This window comes from Botryllus schlosseri, chromosome 4 (genome assembly GCF_051294905.1).
Source record: "Botryllus schlosseri isolate E-star chromosome 4, Bs_hap1, whole genome shotgun sequence".
Taxonomy (NCBI): Eukaryota; Metazoa; Chordata; class Ascidiacea; order Stolidobranchia; family Styelidae; genus Botryllus; species Botryllus schlosseri.
This window is the reverse complement of record NC_137239.1, coordinates 21,401,590-21,426,618: the sequence shown is the minus strand read 5'-3', so window position 1 is coordinate 21,426,618 and position 25,029 is coordinate 21,401,590. Positions and strand designations below refer to the sequence as shown.

General features: G+C 40.5%; 1 protein-coding gene across 1 annotated transcript; it reads right to left on the bottom strand.

Annotated features, from left to right (window-relative positions):
- Nucleotides 1-13,235: 13,235 nt before the first annotated feature.
- Nucleotides 13,236-18,193, bottom strand: LOC145437420 (uncharacterized). The gene has a single exon (XM_080314674.1). It carries the CDS (start codon nucleotides 15,559-15,561, stop codon nucleotides 14,545-14,547), a length of 1,017 nt encoding a protein of 338 aa, XP_080170800.1. The 5' UTR covers nucleotides 15,562-18,193; the 3' UTR covers nucleotides 13,236-14,544.
- Nucleotides 18,194-25,029: the final 6,836 nt, after the last annotated feature.

The following is a 25,029-nucleotide window of genomic DNA, read 5'->3' as shown; positions in this document are numbered from 1 at the left end:
TACCACTATTCATCATTTTCATGTGGAGTTTCTTCAGTGATTTTGTCGCCGAAGCGCGCAACATTTCTAAAATTCATGATTTCATCGGGCAGTATGATCGGGAATTGTATACATTGTTATCAATTTTTATCTTCTCTCTGCTCACGTAATCAGATTTGCCGGTAGAGCTGAGTGAGGTGTGTTTGAAAAGGTAGAAACACTCAATAATAATTAAACATCTTTGGGCGTATACCCGCTGGCAAGAACGAAACAGCACCTTGTCAGGCTCCCAAAACGTGGGTCTTGGGCTTCCATGGGGTGATAAAACGACACCCCCCATCACGTTGTTCGCGTTTGTCACGAAATTACCTGTACTGCATTGTGAGCCAGCGCGAAGCGCGAAAATTTTCGATAATTTATGATAAAATCGGTCAATCAGATCGGCTATTGCATATATAATATGCTATCAATTTATTGTCCTCTCTACTCACGTAATTAGATTTACCGGTAGAGATGAGTGAAGTATCTTGAAAACGGGAGGGCCCGTTAATAATGATTAAACATCTTTGGACGGGCGGAACCGTTGATATGACTTCGTTACATGATGTTATTTCGTGACTTCCAGTCTGCTATATAAAAAATAAAGAACCGCCCAAACGTAGGCTTCTAAACTAAGAGACGCACACGATTTCCAATTGGTATTTCTTAACTGGCATAAAATTTTTCTCAGCGGGATGGTATTTGTTTGTGAGGTTCAGATTGCAAAGACAGGAACATTAGGTGCCAGTCATTTAGGCGCCTATGGACAATTAAACCTATATGTATTTTGTATATATAGCGGAGTCTTTGGTCTGCATAAGGGCATAGACCTTTTCGGCCAAGCTTTGCTCGCTGCCAATCGTTCTGGCACACTTATTGGAGTCGCATGCTATATGGCCTAAAACTTGATTGTATGTCTTGGTGGGTCGTGGTAATGGACCAATACCCAATAATAAATAAAAAAAAAATGGCTACACGAATTCGCGCGCAGCGCGAAAAAAATTTGAAAAGATTGAATAAATTTTCAAAAAATACTCTATGATTTATGCTTATTCACGAAATTATTTTGGGCCCCCAATCGAGCTCGGCCCCCCCCCCAATTGGGGGGTTTGGGGTGCGGCAGTTACGGTGCTGACTATAAGATTAATCTAAATAGCAATGTGTCTCTGTTTCTTAGACGGCCCAATGCTTACGTTGCGCAGTTCTCGCATTTACCAACCCTCTTATATCATTTAAATTGAACAAATATAGTTTGTAAGTTTATAATCTCACGGATGTGTAGACTAGATATGGGTAGTGTAGGTTATTTTACCTTATCAATTTGATTCAACTTCTCGAAGCTTCGTATTAAGTCCTATATTATAGCTGATAATAACGGACTGTAGCATGTAGCTGTACAGTTATTCACGTATTTTAGTAGCAGTTCTACGTTTGCGTGAGGAATACAACGTCTTTTTTGCATGTATAACTAGATATTCGTTACTTGCTTCACGATAAATGATCTGTCTTTCACACAGCTTTAAATCATCACTCATACTTCGAAAATTCATTTGACTTGAATTGCTACTTGACTCGTGACTTGACTTGACTTGACTCTTGTCACCTCCAAAAACGAGTGACTTGACTTGACTCGAGTCACCTTTGAAAATCGATTGACTTGACTTGACTCGAGTCAAAATCTGTCATGACTCGAGATGACTCGTGACTCGAAGGTAGTGACTTGATCCCAACACTGGCTTAATCACAGGAGGTGACGCACAACTGATGCAGAATTTGCATGATGAGTACCCAAAATTGCGTCAGCCCATGATTGAGCCACAATATATTACCTTTGGTGACGCACGAAGGGCCACGATTTTCCGTCCAGGATTGGATATAAGTCTTAGGATAAGGGCCAAAAAAATTAGTTAACTCCCCACGGAGCTGAAAGGCATGAGATGAAACTACGTTATAAAAAGGTGGAGATATACTAACATACCACCAGATTGACTAGAGAGTTAGCGGGAGTTAGAAGAAAACTGATAAAGGTGTTGGCAAGTTTGACAAATTTTTATAAAGCAATTGCACTAGAACATTTAATACTACTATATGGTGGTTAGATAAAGGCATTACTGCACTACGAAATAGGCGGGGCATTAGAATATTATATGAAGTTGAGAAATTGTGACTAGTATAATAAACTTCCTCGGATTATCCTTGATTGGTGGATAATCCGAGATTTATCAACGAAAATATCACATAACTCCGCTTCCACTGGTCGGAATTGACTCAAATTTGTTTTGCATCGTCTTTGAAGACAGCTCAACAATTTCACGGGGTTGGCAGAAAAATTGGAATTTTTTTTTCAAATTTTCCCTAATAAATTAAAATTTTTAATTGGATCTGCGGAATCCTATTCTTGTTAGAATTAAACCAAATTTGGTGTGCAGCGTTTTTTAGGGTAACCTGACAATTTAATAAGTGAATGGCTGGAATCCGAAAAAAATAAGTTATTTTTGAACAGCCCTAGTGTACATGTATGCGGGTGTGATCAGATTAGTTGACCTCTTAGCAGTGGCGTAGGAGCACATGCTTCCGCACATGGCTTTCGTTGAAAATTTTGCCCGAATTTATTTCAAAATAGTATTAATCTATTCAACTATAGTTACTGTAAATTTTGTCGTAATTAATAATAAAAAAAGGTCATCAATTCGTCTCGAGTCCCGCATTGGCCACATTTTTCAGTACTTGTGTAGTGTTGACTAAACAAAAAAAGATCATCACCTCACATTTTGCAGCCCCCTAACAGCCTGCCTCCCGTGTGGCTGCTACGTCACTGCCGACTAGGTCGTATCGAAAATTCCTATTGGATACCGAATACTGTGCATGCGTATTTTCTTGACCAACTCTCTCGAACGGTAAATGTAACAGTTGCAAGTCGTCTCAAGGCTCATACTACATTTTTCGAAAGTTTTTACGCAATGCAATATGATATATTAATTCAAATTCTGAAAAAAAAAACACGTTTTTCGAATTGACACCTGTTTAAAACATGTTTTAAACAAAGAGTTAGAAAAAAAACTTAGTTTAGATCAGGGGTTCTCAACCTGGGGGACGCGTCCCCATTGGGGGGGCGCGGGAGGCTCTCAGGGGGGGCGCGAAAAATTGACGAAGTTAGTATAGGGGGGGGGGGGCGCGAGAAATTGACAAAGTCAGTATAAATTGTACGTGTCTGAACATGTGTTTCAAATCCATTATGAGAAGACGATTAATGAAGATGAAATTTATTCCATATTCAAGAAAGTTTGCAAAATATAAACTCTAGAAACCGCGCTCAACGGAGTATAGTCTGATTTCAACTTCATTTGAGCAAGTTTTTGAAATTCTTTGGAGATATAGAGAGCAATTCCCACGTGTAAGTCATTTATTGCTTCATAGCTTTGACAGTAGCCTAAAGCTTGTCGCGCCGGGCAGCTCTTGTTAGTAGCTTGCGAACTGCACTGCCTAAGACAGACTTAGATGCAACATAGGTTGCCCGGTTTCGCCCTCAATTAGGCTACTCTAAATCAATACAATTTAATTAATTTCCAAAACTGATCAAATTTAGCCTGGCAGGACGGAACGACGCCTTGCTCTCTGTACTCACTACCAGCATCAGGATTAGTCTCGGGGGGACCTACCATGAAATTAATTAATGGATGTCTTGTTCAATGTTTTTTTGTTATTTTCAAACAAGTTTAGAGAAATTTGTCAGCAATGTAAAAGACTCAACAACTGGAATGCATATTCAAAATTGGCGTAAGATAGACCTTATGTATACTATTAGATCAGGGGTGGGTAGCCTGCGGCCGTATAGAAGGGAATTGGAGCGGCCGTCGACGCCTATTTCAATTAGTATGTGTTGGCGGCCGTAGACATGCAAATTGCAATTACGAATTCACTCCCGCATTTCCGAGAGATTTTAATTAATCTTGAAATTTTCTTCGCCCTCTGCGCAATTCAACAAGACTTCATTTTTCGATTTTAATGCAGTAGCGCCCTTCTTAATCTGAGCCGGAATGGGAACTGGCAAGAAATAACAATTCATTTGCGGCCCTGAAAAATTTTCGCGTTTCGCGCGACAATATGCACCTCCCGGCAACTATTCATAACATTGCCACTCACGATTTCGGTGCGTACAATAGGCCATTGTGAAAAGTAGATGTCCGGAGTTCACCGGGAATGGATATGGACAGTTTACCATAGGTATTTTGCGTCCAGATCGTTCATTGCGGCTATGCCCTGGAATGCGGCCTTACGCTACATAAGCAATCGAAATGCGGCCATGATTATCAAAAATGTTGCCCACCTCTGTATTAGATAATGTGCTCTTTTTGACATGACGATAAATGCAAGGGGTCAGGGAGGGCGCGAATTTTTTGATCATCTCCAAGGGGGGCGCGTGTCAAAAAAGGTTGAGAACCACTGCATTAGACCTTTTCATCGCAAGCCTTATTTATATTGTCTTCCAATTTCTCTTCTGAAATTAGTTCTAAGAAGCAAAGCAAATGTAATCGTGAGTAATCGTGATTACTTCTGAAAAGTAATCGTAATCGACTACTTCCTGATTTGGCTGTAATCGTAATCGTAATCTAGGGATTCACAAGTAATCGTAATCGCAATCGATTACATTCGTGAAGTAATCATCCCATGTCTGATTATAACCAGTGCTGCGCAAGCACAAGCAAATTTTGACTCCTATTACAAACATGTAACATGTATGATCAGAGCAGTACTTTTCAATCGGTGGGATTCAGTGCGAATGACGAAGGTGGTGCGAATGGCGCTAATGAATGGATGAGTGCGGATAAAATCGTAATTAATTATTCATTTTTCTGACGTGAAATAATTCAAATGATCCCAATGGAAAATTCAAGTGCAGTATCTGACTGGCCAGATCTCTTCGCCTCGATTTTGACATCATGTTTGGTAATAGGATTGTTGACATACAAGGTTATTTCCAATTCTCTGCTACTTGCAGACGATTACCCCCCACGAGTGCCAGCCAAAAATATTCGGATTAATTTTATTACGAGTATACTATTTAATTGTATTTAGTTCTCAAAGATGCTGTTCGTTAATTATGTCCAATAGCAAACAGTCTCATTTTCTGAAGTTTGTTTGAATGCTGTTTTATGACATGCGATATTACGCCAACGCTAAAGCAGCCGGAAGCCATTCTCGAACTATCACACTATCAGTGTATAAAACGTTAACCGTTGTAATTGACAGAATGATATGCGTCATGATTTTTCAGACCCCAGTTTACCTTTATTTGAATTGTAAGTAAACAGGGTGCATGAGACTTCAAGGTTTCCAAACCACAAAGGTTGAAGAGCACTGTCCTATAGTGGTCAGGATGAGTAAAAGAAAATTGTGACACCTTCAATGATTATAACCCAATATAATTATGTATGTGTATTTTCCATCGATGTTCATGAATGACTAATTTTGAAACATTTTAGTATACAAAATAACCGGAATATACAGTATACACATTTATTGTTCAAAAATATAGAGCGGAACGAGAGGCGAGGTTACAGACTGGCCAAACCTCGCCTGTGATAGCGCAATTCATCATAAACAGCAGCGAAATTTATCATAAACAGCTCATAATTTATAATAAGTTGTAGTCATCGAATGTTATTGTCGCTCTGATTCGGAAAATTTAAATATTAATAACGTCACAAGACCAGAACCCCCTCAATTCTGCCAAGGAATGTTAAATTCAGGATTGTTGTACGTACAATGACAGAGTATTGCAGCAAACAATACGTTCATATTGTTAAATTTATTCCACTGGAAGCTTTTCGATTCGACTGGCTCTCTTCAGCAGTGAACGTCAGTAAATGAGGTTAAACAAGGTCGAAATATAGAAAGAATTTTGTCGTTGTGACGTAATAATGACAAGTACACAAGTCGCGAACGGCAGTAAACAGCGCACGGTTACGGTACAGCACGCACAAAATCAGCTGTAAAACAGCCGAATGACAAAACAACACTAATGCAATTACTACATCACAATGACAAAATTCTTTCTATATTTCGAACTTGGTTAACCTCATTGACTGGCGTTCACTGCTGAAGGGAGCCAGTCGAAAAGCTTCCAGTGGAATAAATTTACCAATATGAACGTATTGTTTGCTGCAATATTGAAGTTCTGTACTTCGAAAAGCCTAATGACAGAGTAGAGCAGTGGTCGGGAACCTATGGCACTTTTGGGCATTGATTATGGCTCTTTGCGAAATTTTCATTCATGTGCTCAATTAATCAATATTGCAGCAACTTGTTATTAAACCTTCCGCCTGTTTCACAATGCAGTTTTCAAACACGCATTGGTGAGAAATGAACTGCAGTAGAAGTGACACTCACAATTAAAATTTCAAACAACGCCATAGCTATCCGCGATCTTGATTGATAACGTATAGATTTGCAGCCCTACTTGATCACCTCTTGTCGTTACACTAACACTGTTGCCCTACCTCGCCCAGACATTGCTTCATTGATCATTTGCTACCATTGTTTAATTTTTTTTCTATTTTCCTTTCCTAACTAAACATTTTTTTACAGCCAGACTGTTCTGAGTCAAGTGTACCTGTTTGATGCTGGTGTGATCAGACTAGATGACCATCACGGTCTTATCGATCATTCCTATCTAATACCGAATACTGCGCACGCATATTTTCTGTACCACCATCACTGCCGTTTGTTATGTATTTTGGTTCGATGAAAATAAAGACTCTCTCTCTCTCTCTGCATCCGCTGTTAGCATGTAGGATTGTAGGCGCGTGGCGCAACGTTGTGTTACCGCTGAATATTTTGAGAATTGAGAAGTCGAATCGGAATCAGTCGACTGATATCAGTTATTATAAATTTTATGATATAGTTACGATGAATTGCGCTAGCACAGGTAAGGCCTGGCCCGGTCGTGCCTCGCCTCTCTTTTCACTTTTTATTTTCAAACAAGGCAAGTTGCGTGATATTGATAGTAAAAATGTTCAAAGACTAATATACATAGGTGAGCCACTGCCTCACTTTCCTCCCCTGACCCCACGTCACTGACGCATCACACATTACCGTGGGTAAGCATTATGCATACTGTAGTGACCATGTTTGGCTCCACCTATATTTATGTCATCACGGGTCCTCGCATTTGCGAATAGCGTCAACACGAAAAACGATCTCGTGTAACATGTAACTGCCGAAAGTCTCAAATTTTGTATGAAGCTTAACTTCAACAATTACCAATCAGACTACAAAGCCACCAGGAATACCATGCAACACCAAAAGACGCACAAACTGTAAAAAGCGTGTAAATAGTACATTCATAATTTTACTGTTGTCTGCGCGCGTGTTGGCGAATAAAGTGCGTATTGATGGAAGGTCGCGAGCTCGCTAATTGACTACAGTCGGACTCGCCAGTAATGTTATGATAGCGTGAGGTGTCGAGTATATATTTATACTATACTTGCGAGCTCATCAACACGAGGAAGCCGATTCGAACGATGTATTATCGACGTTGCTGCATGTAATAACCCCAATTAATTCATGCTACCCCAACCTTAACCTCCAACAACATTAGGATTGGGCGTGTGGAAAACACTGACAGCAACGTATATTCCTACAACTATCCTTCCCACTAAGATTTCATATCTGCTACTTCGATCGTGATAGTACCATTATGAAAACTGTCGCAATATTCACGCTGATACGATCCGCTACAGTACTGAATCCAAGTACGCCAAACGCGATATGAACTCTACCTGTCTACAGCGACTACGCCATACCTACTACTCTACTAGTAAACTACATATGATGAGTGGAAAAAATGAGACTATTCTGATCAATGACGAATGCTTTGACGACAGCGAAAGTAGGGAAAGAAAGCTTCGAGTGTTTCTTCCGGAGATGATTACTTCGCACTTTCCGCCAGTAATCCATCGATCTGCAGGTAATGAGGCTATCGGCGATTAGTATTTACACAATAATAGCCGAATGGCGACAGATGAAAGGTTTGTCCCGCTCCATTCGCCTAGCAATAGAAACTATACATACTTGATATTACAGAAATTAATCATGGAACGGCAACGACCGATTTTGCAGCTTCGTTCCGCTTCGCTGAGGCTGGAGTGGGGAATTGTTTTGCGTAGGCGACTGTAGGATTTCTGGCACTACAAAAGCTATCTTCCCGAGCGCAGAAAATATTTAATCTGGTTTTGATCGAAAGCTACTGTTGCACCGATTCCGAAAATATGAATTAAACTAATGACCAAGCCCTGATCCACTTAGAATCCGCCCTCCAGGTCTGAAATATCGACATCGTTCGAGCAATCGGAGAGTCGCAACGGGCCATTGTGTTGCTGTTACCCGATTGTTCTGAACAATGCCGATATTTCAAACTTGGAGGACAGATTCTAGGTGCATCAGTGCCCGATCATCATTTTAATTTATATTTTCGGAATCGGTGCAACAGTAGCTTTCCATCAAGACCAGATTCATTAATTTTTGCGCTCGGGAAGATAGCTTTTGGATTGCCAGAAATCCTACAGTCGCTTACGCAAAACAATTCTCCACTCCAGCCTCAGCGAAGCGGAACGAAGCTGCAAAATTGGTCGTTGCCGTACCATGTTTAATTTCTATACTTGATATACTTATGACATGACCTCGAAGTAATTTATACGCTTCAACAGTTACCACTGTTTCTTGGAAATCAAAATTGTGGAGCTAAATCGCAAAACCAAATGATGCTCATCTTTCAGAGGCTATCGACAGCTATCAATGAAGTAATCGGTTTGATATGTTCATTGCTCATTCATCGTCCTCTCGATTTTCCGATTCGAGTATTCTAATCATTGTGCCCAGCCCTACTAGAAATACACTAGTTTTTCGCTAAAGAGTATATATATAGTCTCCACACAGGTCTTCATCTTATATCATCGTGCTATTCCGAGAGAAAGAATGTGACGGACTTGCACTCCGCCTCATCAGGATATTCCGGGCTCTTGATCTTGTGTGTTTGTTGCTGAATGTTATAAAGACTGGGAAGTAGTGGAAGTTCTTGGACGGATATGCCGCGACCTGACCATCACAAATCTTCCGTAACGGTGTTTCGTTAGTAATTCGTGCTTTGACTAATGAGTTGAAAAGAGATATCGACAGCACCGATCATTATAAATAAATAGTTTCGTAATATGTGTTTCTGAGAAGTCAGTGTTTGCTCAATCGCAATTACTATGTAACTGGTATTCACCCTCACCTGGTAGGATGTAAATCAATACAGCATTTGCTAGCTGTGCGTCAGCTATTTTGTCGCGATAGCGGATCTTATAGTTCCAATGAAATAATATTATAATCTTACAAAATAGCCTCATATAGAAATCAGGGCTTTGGAGCCGGAGCCGGAGCCCGGAGCCGGAGCCCCGGAGCCGTGCATTTTTACCGGAGCTGGAGCCGGAGCCGGAGCTCTATATAAAATTCAGCCGGAGCCGGAGCCGGAGCTGGAGCCAGTTATTTGAGCGGTAGCTCCGGCTCCGACGTATTTCATAAGATGCTATTATATATGCTTCAACCATATCTGCCGAGTTCACCGAATTCAACAGCAAACCTTCGCCAAATCAAGAATCTTTTCCTCTTTGGCGCTAACCATGTTCCTGGGGATTTCATAGTAGAGCAGTCGTATGTTCAATGTTCAATTTTCATACATGAGAGCCGAACCTCGGTATGCGACATATGCCTGTCAATATTGTGGGTATTCGGCATACCCGCAATTTCATCGCAGCACAACCATGTTGGCCAATTGTATACCGTTCGAAAATAATGATCACTATGTATTACGCGAAAAGGGAGAGATTATAAAAACGTGATTTCGTTGCACATTTCGATATGACGAGCACGAGCCGAGAAATTCCATCTCATCGTTGCTATTATGAATCGGATAAGCAAATACTCGTTTTTTCGTGATGGTCCCTTAGTCGGGCCGCGAAAGTGGACAGTGTTATTGCGAGTATGCAATTATGCATGCTAATTGCAATTCATTACTGCGCATCATTGTTATTCACTCCAGTAAGGATTTTCGAGCTTAAATAGGGGATGACAATGACAGAAGAGTATAGGCCAAAACCCGTTGGTATTCTATGTTGGAGACAAACTGCAGATTTGATACGCGATTTCCAATTTGTAATCATCTGTTTCGTAAACTTGTAAATGTACAAACAGTGTTTATTTCGATTATTCGATTCATTTCAACGGGAAAATATTATTCCGATAAACTTGATCAACACCGGATGGACTGGTAACGAGCGCACCAATATCGAGCGTCAAACCATAGGCCATTTGGTACAAATCGGATTTCTATTTATCACGTCGTTATATCCGCCCATTTTGCCTTACTACAGTTACAGTTCAATAATAATCGCACATTTGGAGATTTAATTGAGCTGTATGGCCTAATGGCAATGAGTACAGTGCCAGTGTTTAAACGTCGCATCAGAATTTTAATGCTGTGGCACGGAGTAGAGTGCTTTTTTAGTTTATTGTAATAGACGACGATTTACTAAAAATGTGACTGGACCCTGGATCTGCCAATGCGTCGAAACTGATATCTTAGTCCCATCATCAACATCCCAAGTGCCGCGGCCAGACTAATCATATTTTTGGTTGGCCTAGCGAGTTCACAATCTGAGCAATTCAATTTCGATAATATAATATAACATAATTTCGATAATATAATGGGAAATTAGCTCGCGGACTACTCAAAGCCTTCTCGTGGGCCACATATGGCCCGCAGGCCGCGGGTTGGTCACCCCTGATATAGACAGACACCTTCGATAGTTTTCAGAGCCGGAGCCGGAGCTGGAGCCGGAGCAGCCATATTAATGCTGCTCCGGAGCTGGAGCCGGAGCTGATGTATGATAGAAGAAAGCTCCGGAGCCGGAGCTGGAGCAATGCAAATTTACGGCTGCTCCGAAGCCCTGATAGAAATCACTCGGAAACACCTCCATTTACAGTAAATCTAGATATCAGTTCCGTGTCCTATGTATATCGTATACAATATCGAACACAACGGAAATCATAGGCATAAAAACCAATAGGAACACGTTTTAAGGAAGGTCCATATTTTTGAACATATTTGTTGTAGGATTATTTTGTTTTAATTGCAGCCATACTTGGTAGACGGTGTGTGGGACTAGATTTCTACGAATAAAGATGTTGTAACGCTTTTCATTGTGGTCTTCGTGCCCAATCATAACTAGTGGACACATTCAGCCAGTTCCTCTTACGAAACTAGTAAACGACTAAAACCGGGTACCTTTTACTAGTTACGGTCGAACTCTTTTTGCAACAGAACTGGCTGAAAAAGTTGACTTTTGTGATAGAACTGACTGACACAAATATTCGGTCCAACCGCCTTTGATCACAGCATCAAGTTCTAGAAAATGCACTTCTCGATGTGGTTGTATGCTGTCGACGGACTAGCGTAGTGGTAGATGGCACGGTAGGGCACGGTAAGGCCCGGTAGGGTTTAAAACATGTTTTTATTATTGTTTTTTCTGTTTTTTCAACGCCATGACGTCACGAATATTCAATTGTGAAGGCACAGTGGATTGACATTGACAATAGATAATATAGGGCAGGGGTCACCCGGTCCGCAGGCCCCAGGTATCCCGCGGGGACCAGATAAGTAGCCCTCAAGTCTGCTCTAAAAATAGATCGATTACCAGCATTTACCAATATTCGTCAGATTACTACCAGTGAGCTTTTAAATATAGATATTGATTGATTAAGTTATTCTTGTTTAAATCACAATAACATGTAACTTACAACTGACATTACATTTATATAAACACTTAAAAGGATGATATCAAATATCCTCAATCACAATTAGTAATATACCAACTAGGGCTGGGCACAATGATTCGAGTACTCGAATCTGAATCGGGTAATCATTTTAATGATTCCAGTCGAGTAGCACAAGACGATTTTTCCGAGTACTAAAATTATACGATCCTCGCCACTGAAAGTTATATTATGGACGATAATTACGATTTCAACACTCTTTTCCATTGTACAAGCCGTGAAACCTTGATTGGACCTGCCGCTGCATACGAGTCATAGCACAAAGCTACGAAGGGGAAGAGAGTGGCACAGTTGATTAATCACTACAGTCACGACACCTATGGTTGATGGTTCGATACTCGACTTGACTCAAAGCATAATACCATTAATACGTGATTCAGAATCGAAGCACTCAGGTACTCGATATTGCCCAGCCCTAATACCAACATGTAATAGAATCACCAGAAATCGATGACGTAGGATACGGCGCCGGCCTAAACAGGCGGCATGACGGTATGCCATCCACTGTCTTCTTGAAATGGCGGGGGTTCCGTTATTGTAGCTAGACGTCCAGGACGATGACAAAGTAGTGTAAAGCATTACTATTCGGTAGCAGGTAGCCATCAAACTAGCAGATTTTCAATATCTTTAGGTCCATTACGTATTGCATCTTTTGATACAGCTTGTTTCTCTTACTGTCAACGGAGTTTAGTACCATGTTTCTAACTTCCCGTAATCGTTGCTGCCGTCCGGTAAGATGAAATCTGCCATGTTTGGATGCTGAACAGGTGGAGATTACAATTGTAACCCTACATAATGACCTCCACCTTAAAGCCCACTAGGATGCAGCAAACTTTTGGCGTCTTGTCGACACGGAAAACAACAGTGGTGTATGCGCACTGAACAGCAGCTCGCAAGTAGGGTTACATTTAAAACAAAAATCTATTCAAAACGATCATGTGCAAAACATTTTTTTTTGAAGCCATGACGTCATGGATATTCAATTGTGTCGTCAAAGTGGATTGAAATTGAAATTATAGGGTAAATATAGCTCCTTCGACGAAATATATGAAATATTGCTGTTGAACTGACTATTTTGGGTGTTCCAACCATCCCATACATCGATATACGTCGGCTATATCGGGTGGTCATTGTACGTAAGCTCACACAACATGTTGTTCAAAAAGCAGGTACACAATTATGGCATAATTTTGCAATTTAATTTTTATTTTGAAGGCCCTTGTTTAAAACAATGTTTAAAACATGAACAAAGTGTTTTAAAACACCGTTTGTTTTAAATCCAACCCTAGTTGGAATAGTGTTTGGTCCAACTTACCGTTGTGAATCAGCCTTTTCGGACTTGAACTACATCAAAAACAAACACAGAACACACCTCACTAAAGCACATCTGTAACACTAACTCAGAGTTGCAGTGTCAAGTTACATACCAGCCAAGATACAGCGCACAATAGTTGATAGCATGCAATGCCAAGCTTGCCAATAACTGATATAGAAACAGTTAACAATGATGTCCAGTCCAAAGTGTGAGTGTGTGACATCGTATATTTTAAAATTTGAGTTGACTTTTGTAGTATAATATACACAAACATGGTGTGAAGTAATTCATGATTTCTTCAAAAAAATCTTGGTAGTTAGCTAGTTAAAAGGGAGGCTCCAAAAAGACTCCCTTAATAGTCTTACCGCAATGTGATTCCTGCCCAGTGCTATGAATATCAGAGCAGAAAATAGGTCTGGTACGGGTAAACGGCGGAGGTAAATGGTAGCCTCTCGCTTCAATCAGTACCCATGAAGTAGCTCTTGGGTGCAAAAAGGTTGGTGACCCCTGCTTTAACTGCTATTCGAATACGGGAGACTTTTCGATGACAATGGCTGCTGTCAAATATATTTTACATCTTCAGCTTTATATTGAGACCACATCATATTTAGCGCTCAGTGCCCTTTTAAAATATATCATTTGCAACGTGACACTGTCGATGAAATCTAACCTGGACGCAAATACTCGTATCATAAATATGCGAATGCATCATCAATATGCGAAAATGTGGTGCAACGAACAGACATCCAATAATCTGTTTCCCAAATACTGACAATTGCAATGTGAATACACACGGAACCGTGATATAATCACAGGTATTTTGGGATCACATTGGTACGTCGCGTGGAAAAACTCTTACAACGAATACATACGTGAACCCGAGATTCCTCAATTTATGATATGAGCAATCAGATGAAACCTTCACGAGTCAAAGCTTAACCACAAATTTCATAATTTCAATAACGGGATGTATATCCGTGAAGTTATTTAATTAAAAACATCACAACGCTGTAGATCCGGTTTTCGTTGGAAAGTCTTCTAACTATTACACATTTTATGTGGTCTCATTTCATTGGTCCCGACTGCATGCGAGACTTTAGATTAGATTTGTTGCGGTCAACGAATCAATGAGCAATGAAAATGTGTGACCACGGATTAGATCGCGTCTCTTCCGGATATTTCACATGCGTGTGCATGGGCATGTGCAACGAAAGACTTGACTGACGATAAGCCTTCTTGAACTAAATATCACATTTAGTATCCTCGAATTCCGCATGAATGATATGCGTGACTTCAATTGTTCTTTCCGAAGAAACTCGTTACCAAATATGTCACTTTCACAGCAATTCAATCCAGTGCGTGTGCATGTGCGACACTAAATGTGCATTGCGACGAAACCGCTTGCCACACATATCGCATTTATGATCCTTGACGTCCGTATGAATGAGCACGTGCTTTGTCAAACTTGATACATCATTAAATCCCTTGCCGCATATTTCACATTTATTATTCCTAAATCCCATATGTATCAGCATGTGCTTATTCAAATCGGACTTGCGATGAAACTTCTTGTCGCACGTGTCACATTCAAAATCCTTCAACTTCTTATGAACAACCATGTGCGACGTCAGACTACTCCTGTTACTGAAGTCCTTTCCGCATATATCGCATTTCTGATTTTTGCATCTCGAATGAACGAGCATGTGCGAACTCAACCCTAATTTTCGATGAAATTTCTTGCCGCATATACGACATTCAAAATCCATGGATCTGGTATGAACGAGAATATGGGACCTTAAAAGTTCTTTCTGGTAAAACGTCGTACCACATATCTCGCATTCATATTGCTTGGACTCGGTATGAATGAGCATGTGCGACTCTAATTGATATTTCCGACTAAACCCCTTGTTACATATATTGCATTTAGCACTCTTGAGTAGAGTATGAGTGAGCATGTGCCTTTTCATTCCTCTCCGAATCTTCTTACCACATATTTCACATTCGTCACCCTTTAATCCAGTATGGATTAGAATGTGCGTCTTCGAATTTGCTTTGTGACGAAACTTCTTACCGCATATCTCACATTCATAAGACTTGACTTCCGCGTGAATGAGCATATGTGTATTCAATGCATCTACTCGAAAAAAATCCCTGCCGCATATTTCGCATTTAATGTTCTTGCATCCCGTGTGAATGAGCATGTGCGGCTTCAAGCTACATTTATGACGGAATTCCCTGCCACATACATCACAGCCATATTGTTTGGTATCGTTGTGTATCAACCCATGTGATTGCAAATGAGCCTTCTGCCGAAAAGCCCTCCCGCATACATCGCAACCATACTTTTTTTCCATTCTTTTAATTGATGCGTGATAGTTCACGTAATCTTTACTATGAAATTATTTCCTGCAGTCCTCGGATTCCGGTTTATTGGCTTCTGTATCGTGTAGATATTTCTTGTAATATGCAACACGATGAGGATTTTTACTACCAATTATTGACTTTATTCGCTACTGCTATAAGCTACGGTTAAACCAGTGCTGCGCGATCAAAATTCATCTCCCATTACACAAATTAAACATGTAAGATCAGAGACATTGACCATACCGTCGGAAATTATCGAGACGACAGATTTCTGGTCCTCAGGTCAGAATGAGTGACGGAAAATATTAACACCTTCAATGATTATAACACCCATAATTATGTGTATTTTCCATCGATGTTCATGAATGACTAATTTCGAAACATTTTAGCATACAAAATCACTGAATATACACATTTATTGTACAAAGATATATCGCGAGACGAGAGGTGAGGCACAGACTGGCCAAGCCTTGTCTATGATAGCGCAATTCATGATAAACAGCTCATAATTTATAATGAATGGTTGTAATCGAATGATATTGTCACACTGACTCAGAAAATCTGAATATTAATAACAAGAGAATACCAGAACCACTCAATTTCACCAAGGATGTGAAACGATGATCAGGTGAGTCAGAGACGAATTAGCCTCGCGTACTGTTGGCTAACAATCAGACAATCCCAACGCAGTTAAACAATGCGCTATCGCAAACCATGGTGTACTACGAATCGTGTAGTTGCGACGGGCGACTTGTAGTGCACAGCAAATATGTTCCCATACTGATATATATGTTATTTTCTATCAAAACCTATACTTTAAATATTGGATGCGTATACCGTATCGTATAGTACCTTCTTGTGTAGCAAGCGTTTGAAGGGTGCCTATGTGATAAAAAATAGCAAGTCACATACCATTTGGGTATATAGTATGATATTTGTGAATCTGTCTCTAAAGGATCAATCCCTCACCAACCACGAATCTCACCGCATATCACTGATAAGCCCTATGTCAGTTATGTCAGTTAGTTAATCCTAGGATAATCAAGGATAATCAGAGAACTATCAACGAAAAATTCAAATTCAAATTTGTTTTGCATCGTCTCTGAAGACAGCTCAGCAATTCCATGGGGTTGACAGAGAATAACTTTTTTTTTAATTTTCCTGTATAAATTAAAAATTTTAATCGTATCTGCGGAGTCTTATACTTGTTAGAATTGACCCAAATTTGGTGTGCTGCGATTCTTAGGGTTACCTGACAATTTAATCACTGAATGGCTGGAATCCAGAAAAATAAGTTATTTTCGAACAGCCCTAACAACCACTCTTGGTAACCATTCATTACATGTCCACCAGTGACCACTAAACATTTCGATGCGTGTAGTACTATAGCAAGACGATGTGAAAAAGTAGATTAGTTCAGTATTCACCGGAAATGAACATGGATACTTTCACATGGGTATTTGGCGTCCAGTTACTTCATTGCGACTATGTCCTGGAATGCGGCCGTAGGTTACATAAGTAGGCCTAATCGAAATGCGGCCGTGAATAGCAAAAAGGATGCCCACCCCTGGTCTAATTAGATGACTAGAATTATCCAGCTGTCCAAGACTGGCCCATGATATACGCTCAGTCGCTCACATACAAATATGTGGTCTACTGATTTCTCAACTGTCCGAGGCTAAAAAGTGGCACAAAACACTATAATATAAATACCGTAATCACCAACGGCGACAAGACGCCAAGCAAAATTCGATTTCGGCTTTCCGACATCTTCCGTATTCGTGATTTTACGTTGTGATGTGAAATTTACCCCCATCGCCAACTCCCGGCCCCAGAACACTTTCATCTTGGCGACACCAGGAGAAGTGCATATCACACGGCCACATCCTCACCTACGGTATCATTGTCGCTACGAGATAGTAATTGAATTTGTAATTTTGCGACTTGCAATGCGGACTCAGGTCAGAATAAAAACATCGTTAATGCTGGCGGTTGACCCGGATCATATCAGTAGTACAAATTTCACCGTGCTAGTATATCGACATTACATTGATCGAACGTGACTAACTAGAAGACGCGACGCGAGACTACAAGACCGAAACATTGATATTACCCCTTTTGATGGGACGTCACTTTTTGCAGAACTGACTTTCACTTCTTAAATTCATACCGTGACCTCACCAACACTTCAATCTGGGATGTTGCAGTTTAAAAGTGGGCGGAGTATAGTCCTCTATACCATTTCCGCCCTCGATCGACACCCCAAGACAATGAAGACATGTATAGGGTTTTTATAAGACTTGATAAACAAACGTTTTCCATAAAAATTATTTCTCCCTCATTTTTAAAGATTGACCCCGAGGATAGCGTCTGAGTATAGAAATTAAACATGGAACGGCAACGACCGATTTTGCATCTTCGTTCCGCTTCGCCGAGGCTGGAGTGGAGAATTGTTTTGCGTGAGCGACTGTAGGATTTCTGGCAATCCAGAAGCTATCTTCCCGAGCGCAGAAATTATTGAATCTGGTCTTGAACGAGAGCTACTGTTGCACCGATTCCGAATATATAAATTAAAATAATGATCAGGCACTGATCCACCTAGAATCACTCCTCCAAATCTGAAATATCGGCATTGTTCGGAGAGTCGCAACGTGTCATTGTTATGGCCGTTGTGTTGCGGTTACCCGATTGCTCTGAACAATGCCCATATTTCAGACTTGGAGGACAGATTCTAGGTGGATCAGTGCCTTTTCAAACACAACGATGGGAAGATGTACTACAGGGTCTTGATGTCGGAACGAAGTTAGTGTCACAACTGAACTCGGTGAACAGAGTCCATAACATACTTGGCATTTCTGAAAAAAAATTCCTGTAACTTCAGTTTATTAAGCCGACGACGAAGATGCGTATTCGTTTTTTCTCGAGGCGAATTCATTGAAATCTCGTGATTGTCGGCACCAGACATGGGGTAATCGTGATTAGTAATCGTAATCGATTACGACGACTACAGCATTTCCAAGTAATCGTAGACGCAATCGATTACATTCGAAAAAAATTCGCGAAGTAATCGTAATCGTAATCGACTGCTTCACATATCTAATTGATTTATTTGTGAAAGAACGATTACTTTTCATATGTGCAATGCGCATGACATAAACTGAACATTCACGAGCAACGAAGAGTGATTTAAAACAGGTTTTGGATAGCAGAAATGTCGGGTTTTCAAACGCTTCCACTCATGATTGCGTCACAAGTATTAGTTTGGTTCCTGATTGCGTAACGAATTATCCGCACGTAGTAAATAGATATTCGATGTACAATTGTACATGTACATGTAGTACTGTGATTGTAAGAACACCCGCTGTGGATTATGTCAGGTTATCAATACACTGCACTCGCCACTACCTCGCAGCAGGATAATAATCACCACTCGGCCTAGTTTCGAATAGAAACGTATGTATTGTACAAATTGTACATTGTACAATGTATTGATGTTTTGTTATGCTTGGGTAAACGCAATATGACCGTAGCTGATTGGCGAGCGGTAGGCCTATTTACGTATACACTGGACAAAGATTTGAAATTTTGTACCCGTCCAATTAAGCATGAGAATTTCTACACCGAAGCATTAAAAACCTGGCTGCTGATAAAAATATCATAACCGAGCCGTTATTTCCGTTACTTGTATAACAGCAGACCGAAATATCTGTATCAAGTGGATTGCAGGCATAAGTTGATGTTTACCTTATCATATTCCCATACGGCCCTACTTAAAACGGGCAACAATTGTTATTTCGCAATTTTATGCTCAGCATTCGGATCTGCCACTAGCCATCCGCTTACACGCCATGTTAGCGTGGATTGCAGCTAGAATCAGTACCGAAACAGCACTTCGCCACCGCCATTCTCAAAAATGGTGATCTTGTGCTCCCCATAAGGCGATCAATAAAGCTTGTGGCGGGCAAAGTCCCCCAGACCCCCCTTAACCAACGGGATTTTCACCAGAACTGGAACACACGATTTGATGCGATGGATCCGCTGTAGGTATTTGCTATCGAATCGGCCCAAGCGCGAATATTTAGGCACATAATTTACAACTATAACTTTATTGTATGTTGTTAACTCGTGACCTCCTGTCTGCTATATAGTCAACAGATATTGGAGTCGCCCAAACGTAGCAGACGAAAAAAAACTAAACGAATAACTTTCGTGAGACGCACCCAGAAATTTTCATTTAGGCACGTGGCTCATCATTTTCCTCAGCGAGTGCCCCCGGTGGCATTTGAATTGTGGGGCTGAGATTGAGAAGACTATTCTTCGCGACCATCCAGCGCGGCAATGGACAATGGACAAATACACAATGTTACTGCCAATGTAGCATGTCTTGGTGTGTTGCGGCGCGGTATTGGCTGGCACCGAAATGCCTATTTCTGTGTGGATCATGCAATGGTATATTCTGTCATACACAGCTCATGACGTCATTATGTCTCATTTAAAAATAAAGACCTTCTCTCATGAGGCCTTTTCATCGCATTGTTGTCTTCCAAAGACAACTTCTCAGAAGCAAAATGAATGTAATCGTGAGTAATCGTCATTACTTTTCCAAAGTAATCGTAATCGACTACTCGCGGATTTTGCTGTAATCGTAATCGTAATCGCGTGATTCATAAGTAATCGTAATCGCAATCGATTACATTCATGAAGTAATCACCCCATGTCTGGTCGGCACACGTGTTGGCGAATATAGTGCGTATCGATGGCAAATCATGAGCTCGATAATTGATTACAGTCGGACTCGCCAGTAATGTTATGGTAGCGGGAGGTGCCGAGCATATATCATACTTGCGAGTTCATCAACACGAGGAAGCTGATTCGATCGATGTATTATCGGTATTGGTGCATGTAATAGCCCTAATAAATCCATGTTACCTCATCCTTTAACCTATAACAAAACTACGATTGGGCGCGTGGCAACACTGACAGCAACGTATATTCCTACTATACTTGCTTTCGTATCCCACTATGATTTCATATCTGCTACCACGACCGTGATAGTGCCATCATCATGACTGTCGCAATATTTACACCAATAGGACATGCTGTAGTACTGAACTCTACCTGTCTACAGCGACAACGCCATGCCTACTACTCTACTAGTCAATTACATATGATGAATGGAAGAAACCAAACTTTCTTGAATACTAACGAATGCTTTTGTTGACAGCGATAGTTGGGAAAGAAAGCTTTGAGTGCTTCTTCCTGAGATAATTACTCCGCACTTCCCGCCAGTAATCCGTCGATCTGCAGGTAATGAGGTTATCGGCGATTAGTAGTTACACAACAATAGCCGAATGGCGACAGAGTAAAGGTTTGTACCGCTCCACTCGCCTTGCAATATAAACCATACTTGGCATACTTATGACATGACCGCGAAGTATTTATATGCTGCAACAGTTAGCACTGTTTCTTGGAAATCAAAATTCTGGGGTTAAATCACAAAACCAAACGAAACTCATCTTTCAGAGGTGAACTGAAATCGTAAATGACTATCGACAGGTATCGATAAAGCAATCGGTCTGATATGTTCATTGCTCATTAATATTCCTCCCAGAATGTTAAGTAAATTCCATTTACGAGCGAATTTAAAACCGGCAGCTTTGATTATGCATTTTATGCTATCTGTGTGCCAGCAAATTATCATCGATTCAGAATGTCAGAAGCAGCTTATCTCCGTATTGGAAGATATTGCGACGATAGTAGAGCTGCAAGTTTTCGTTTCAGCAGCAGCAATTTGAGTCGGGGTCGGACTCGGAGGAACTCTCATAAGAAAGATGTATACGCGTGGTACAGTCGAAGTAGTGCGGTTGAGATATGAAGTATATATTTTAAAGCTAAAAGTAGGGGGTAGATGTAGTGCTTTTAAAAGCAACCCAAATCTACTTCAAGTGTATAAAAGCTGCTATAAGTACGCTTTCAATACGTGGATGCATAATTCGGAATAGAATGTTGTTGTTGTTCGTGGTATTCATGGTGTTTGTCGACTACAATTGTCATTTACACCAGGCATTCGTTATCTATGATTCCGTAGCTGCCGACTTTAAGACACCGCTTATGCGGTTGAGATGGCATACTCGATTTATACAGCGGTACGTATAAGTCTGAGGTAGATTCTGGTTTCGTGTACCATTGGTGTATCTTCACACCCGTATACCAGGGATGGTATACGGTTAGAAATACACACGCTTTTCGCTAAAGAGTGTAGATTCCCCACGCAGGTCTTCATCGTGTATTATCGTGCTATTCCGAGAGAAAGAATGTGACAAACTTGCCTTGTGTTAAGCACACTCCGCGTCACCAGGAAATTCCGGGCTGTTGTTCTTGTTTGCTTGTTGAGGAATGTTATAAAAATTTGGGAGTAGTGGAAAGTACTTGGAAGGACACGTCGTTACCAGACTATCACAAATCTCTCGTAACGGTGTTTCGTTTGTAATTCGTGCTTTGACTAATGAGTTGAAAAGAAATATCGACAGCCCCGATCATTATCACTAAATAATTTCGTAATATGTCAGGGTCAGTGCTTCTGAGAAGTCAGTGTTCGCTCAATCGCAATTACTATGTCACGGGTATACACTGAGTAGGATGTAAATCAATACAGCATTTGCAAGCTATGCGACAGCTATTTTGCCGCGATAGCGGATCTTATAGTTCTAATGAAATATTATTATATTTAATTTCAGAAAATAGCCTCATATTGAAAAATAGCCTCATCTAAAAAATAGCCTCATCTAGATATCAGTTCCGTGTCCTTAGGATATCCTCCACAACGAAAATCATGGACATAAAAACAAACATGCTTTTTAATTGTTGTTTTTTTTCTGTTTTTTCAAAGCCATGACGTCACAATTGTCACAATTGTGAAGTCATAGTGGATTCACATTGACAATTGATAATATAGGGCAGGGGTCATTAACGCGGTGCCCGCGGGCCACAGGTATCCCGCGAGGACCAGATAAGTAGCCATCGAACCTGTTCTAAAAATAGATCGATTAACAGCAATTACCAATATTCGTCAGATTACTACCAGTGAGCTTTCAAATATATATATATATAGATTGATTTAGCTATTCTTGTTTAAATCACACTAACGTGTAACTTACAAATGACAATGCATTTATAAACATTAAAAATGATGATATCAAGTATCCTCAATTACAATTAGTAATATACCAACTCGGGCTGGGCACAATGATTCGAGTACTCGAATCGGAATCGAGTAATTATTTTAATGATTCGAGTCGAGTAGCCAAATACTATTTTTTCAAGTACTGAAATTATACGATCCTCGCCACTGAAAGTCATTTAATCGACGAGAATTACGGTTTCGACACTGTTTTCCACTGAGAAAGCCTTGAAATCTTGATTGGCCCTATCGTAGCACAAGAGTCATAGTACAAAGCTATGAACTTTACAGGAAATAACACATTTTCGAAGTCATGATCCTTCAACAATACTGTCACAAAGTGTAATGAAATCGGTGGGGTCGAAATATTACCAAAGTATGAGTAATGCGACGAAAACAGGCATTATATTCTTTGTGGTGGCATAAAATATAGGCCTATATATTTGGACCTTGACATCTCACATACTGTTTTTACGTCATAATCAGTGATACTCGAATACTCGACTTGACTCAAAGCATAATACCATTAATGCGTGCTTCAGAATCGAATCACTCAGGAACCGGTACTCGATTTTGCCCAGCCCTTATACCAGCATGTAATAGAATCACCAGATATCGAAGACGCAGGATACGGCGCCCTGCCTAAACAGGCGGCATGCCGGAATGGCATCCACGGTCTTCTTGAAATGGCAGGGGGTTCCGTTATGGTAGCTAGACGTCCAGGACGATGACAAAGTAGTGTAAAGCATTACTATTCGGTAGCAGGTAGCCGTCAACCTAGCAGATTTTCAATATCTGTAGCAGGGCTGTGGAGTCGGAGTCGGTGGAGTCGGAGTCGGGGTAAGTTTCGCTTGATGGAGTCGGAGTCGGAGTCGTGAAAACTATAATAGCTGGAGTCGGAGTCGGAGTCGGAGTCGGTGGAAAAATACTGACTGGAGTCGGAGTCGGAGTTTGTGAGAATGACTATGACTTCGACTCCGACTTCGACTCCAACTTCTCTATCATGAAAACATTTGCTTTCAAAGAATTTTCAATATAATTTTTATGTACCACCAATCACTGTTATTATTAACCATACAGATCAGGTGCGGCCATCCCGTGGCACGCAGGCCAAATTTGGCACACGAGAAGGTTAGGTGTGGCCTGCGAGGTAATTCTCGAAATTATTTATGACATCAGGTACAATTGCAAGGCCAACCAAAATTTGATTAGCTTGACCGCGAAATTTGATGATGACTAAAACAACAGTTCTGACGCATTGACGTATCCAGGGGTCAGTCACATTTATCCCAGATCTTCGTATATGACCATGAAGTAGAATATTTCATAGCAGATTTAGTTGACTTGAAATTTTTCTCGGTACTTCGCATGATTCATTGTCACTAGATTTCTTGCATTCAGTATTTGAGCCCCCTTCTGAAAATTATAAATACATTTTGTTCACAGAATTGAGTCTAACTATATTCGCAATTAGGAGATACGGCTTCGCTTGTGCACTCGCAGCGAGATCGTCGACATAACATTTGCACAAAATGATAGAGGCATGTTCACTGATACCGTCCATTTTGCTATGTCTAAACGTCAAATAATCCTGTCCTTGCCAAATGAGCCTAGTGGTATACAGATGCGACCCCCAATGTATGTTAGCGACATATTTATTGATATAACTATAGCATAATTCAGTCGTTATCTTGCAAAAAAAATTCGCGCTTCGCGCGACCAGGGCCTGATTGCGCACTGCACAGTTGCATGACATATTGTTATCAATTTTAGAGAGTATTATTATAAGTCTTATTTGCAATGTTACCTAATTCGATTCGCTCCTATCGACGATTAAAAAAAGGTTATCAACATTCCAGTTCCCCGCGCAATGGTTCGTAAATCTCAGGTGTCCCTTTCGCCGAAAAAGTTGCCCACCCCTGATATAGACCAAATTAGACATTACTCGCAAATTACAACTCAGTTGCAGAGGGGAAGAAAATCGCAAGATGCGTTTTCGCGATGCAGTCAAAATTGATGCAATTTATGGAATTATACCATGATACTGTGACAGAGAAAATGCATCGGCTGGTTTTGTAAAATTGTAAAAATGATGTAAATATGACCATGCACGATGCTTCCCACTTGACTAAATTAAAAATATTTGTAGTGTAGCTTAGCTGTTTGGGTCGAACAAATAATTAAGAATAACTGCAAGTTCCAATCCTTGAATACTTGATTAAGTACATGTAGACTAGACATAGGCTATGGTCTTTGACTACTTAACTAAATTCCATTT

Coding starts and splice junctions, on each gene's coding strand:
- LOC145437420 (XM_080314674.1), bottom strand. CDS start 15,561: ATGGAAAAAAAGTATGGTTGCGATGTATGCGGGAGGGCTTTTCGGCAG.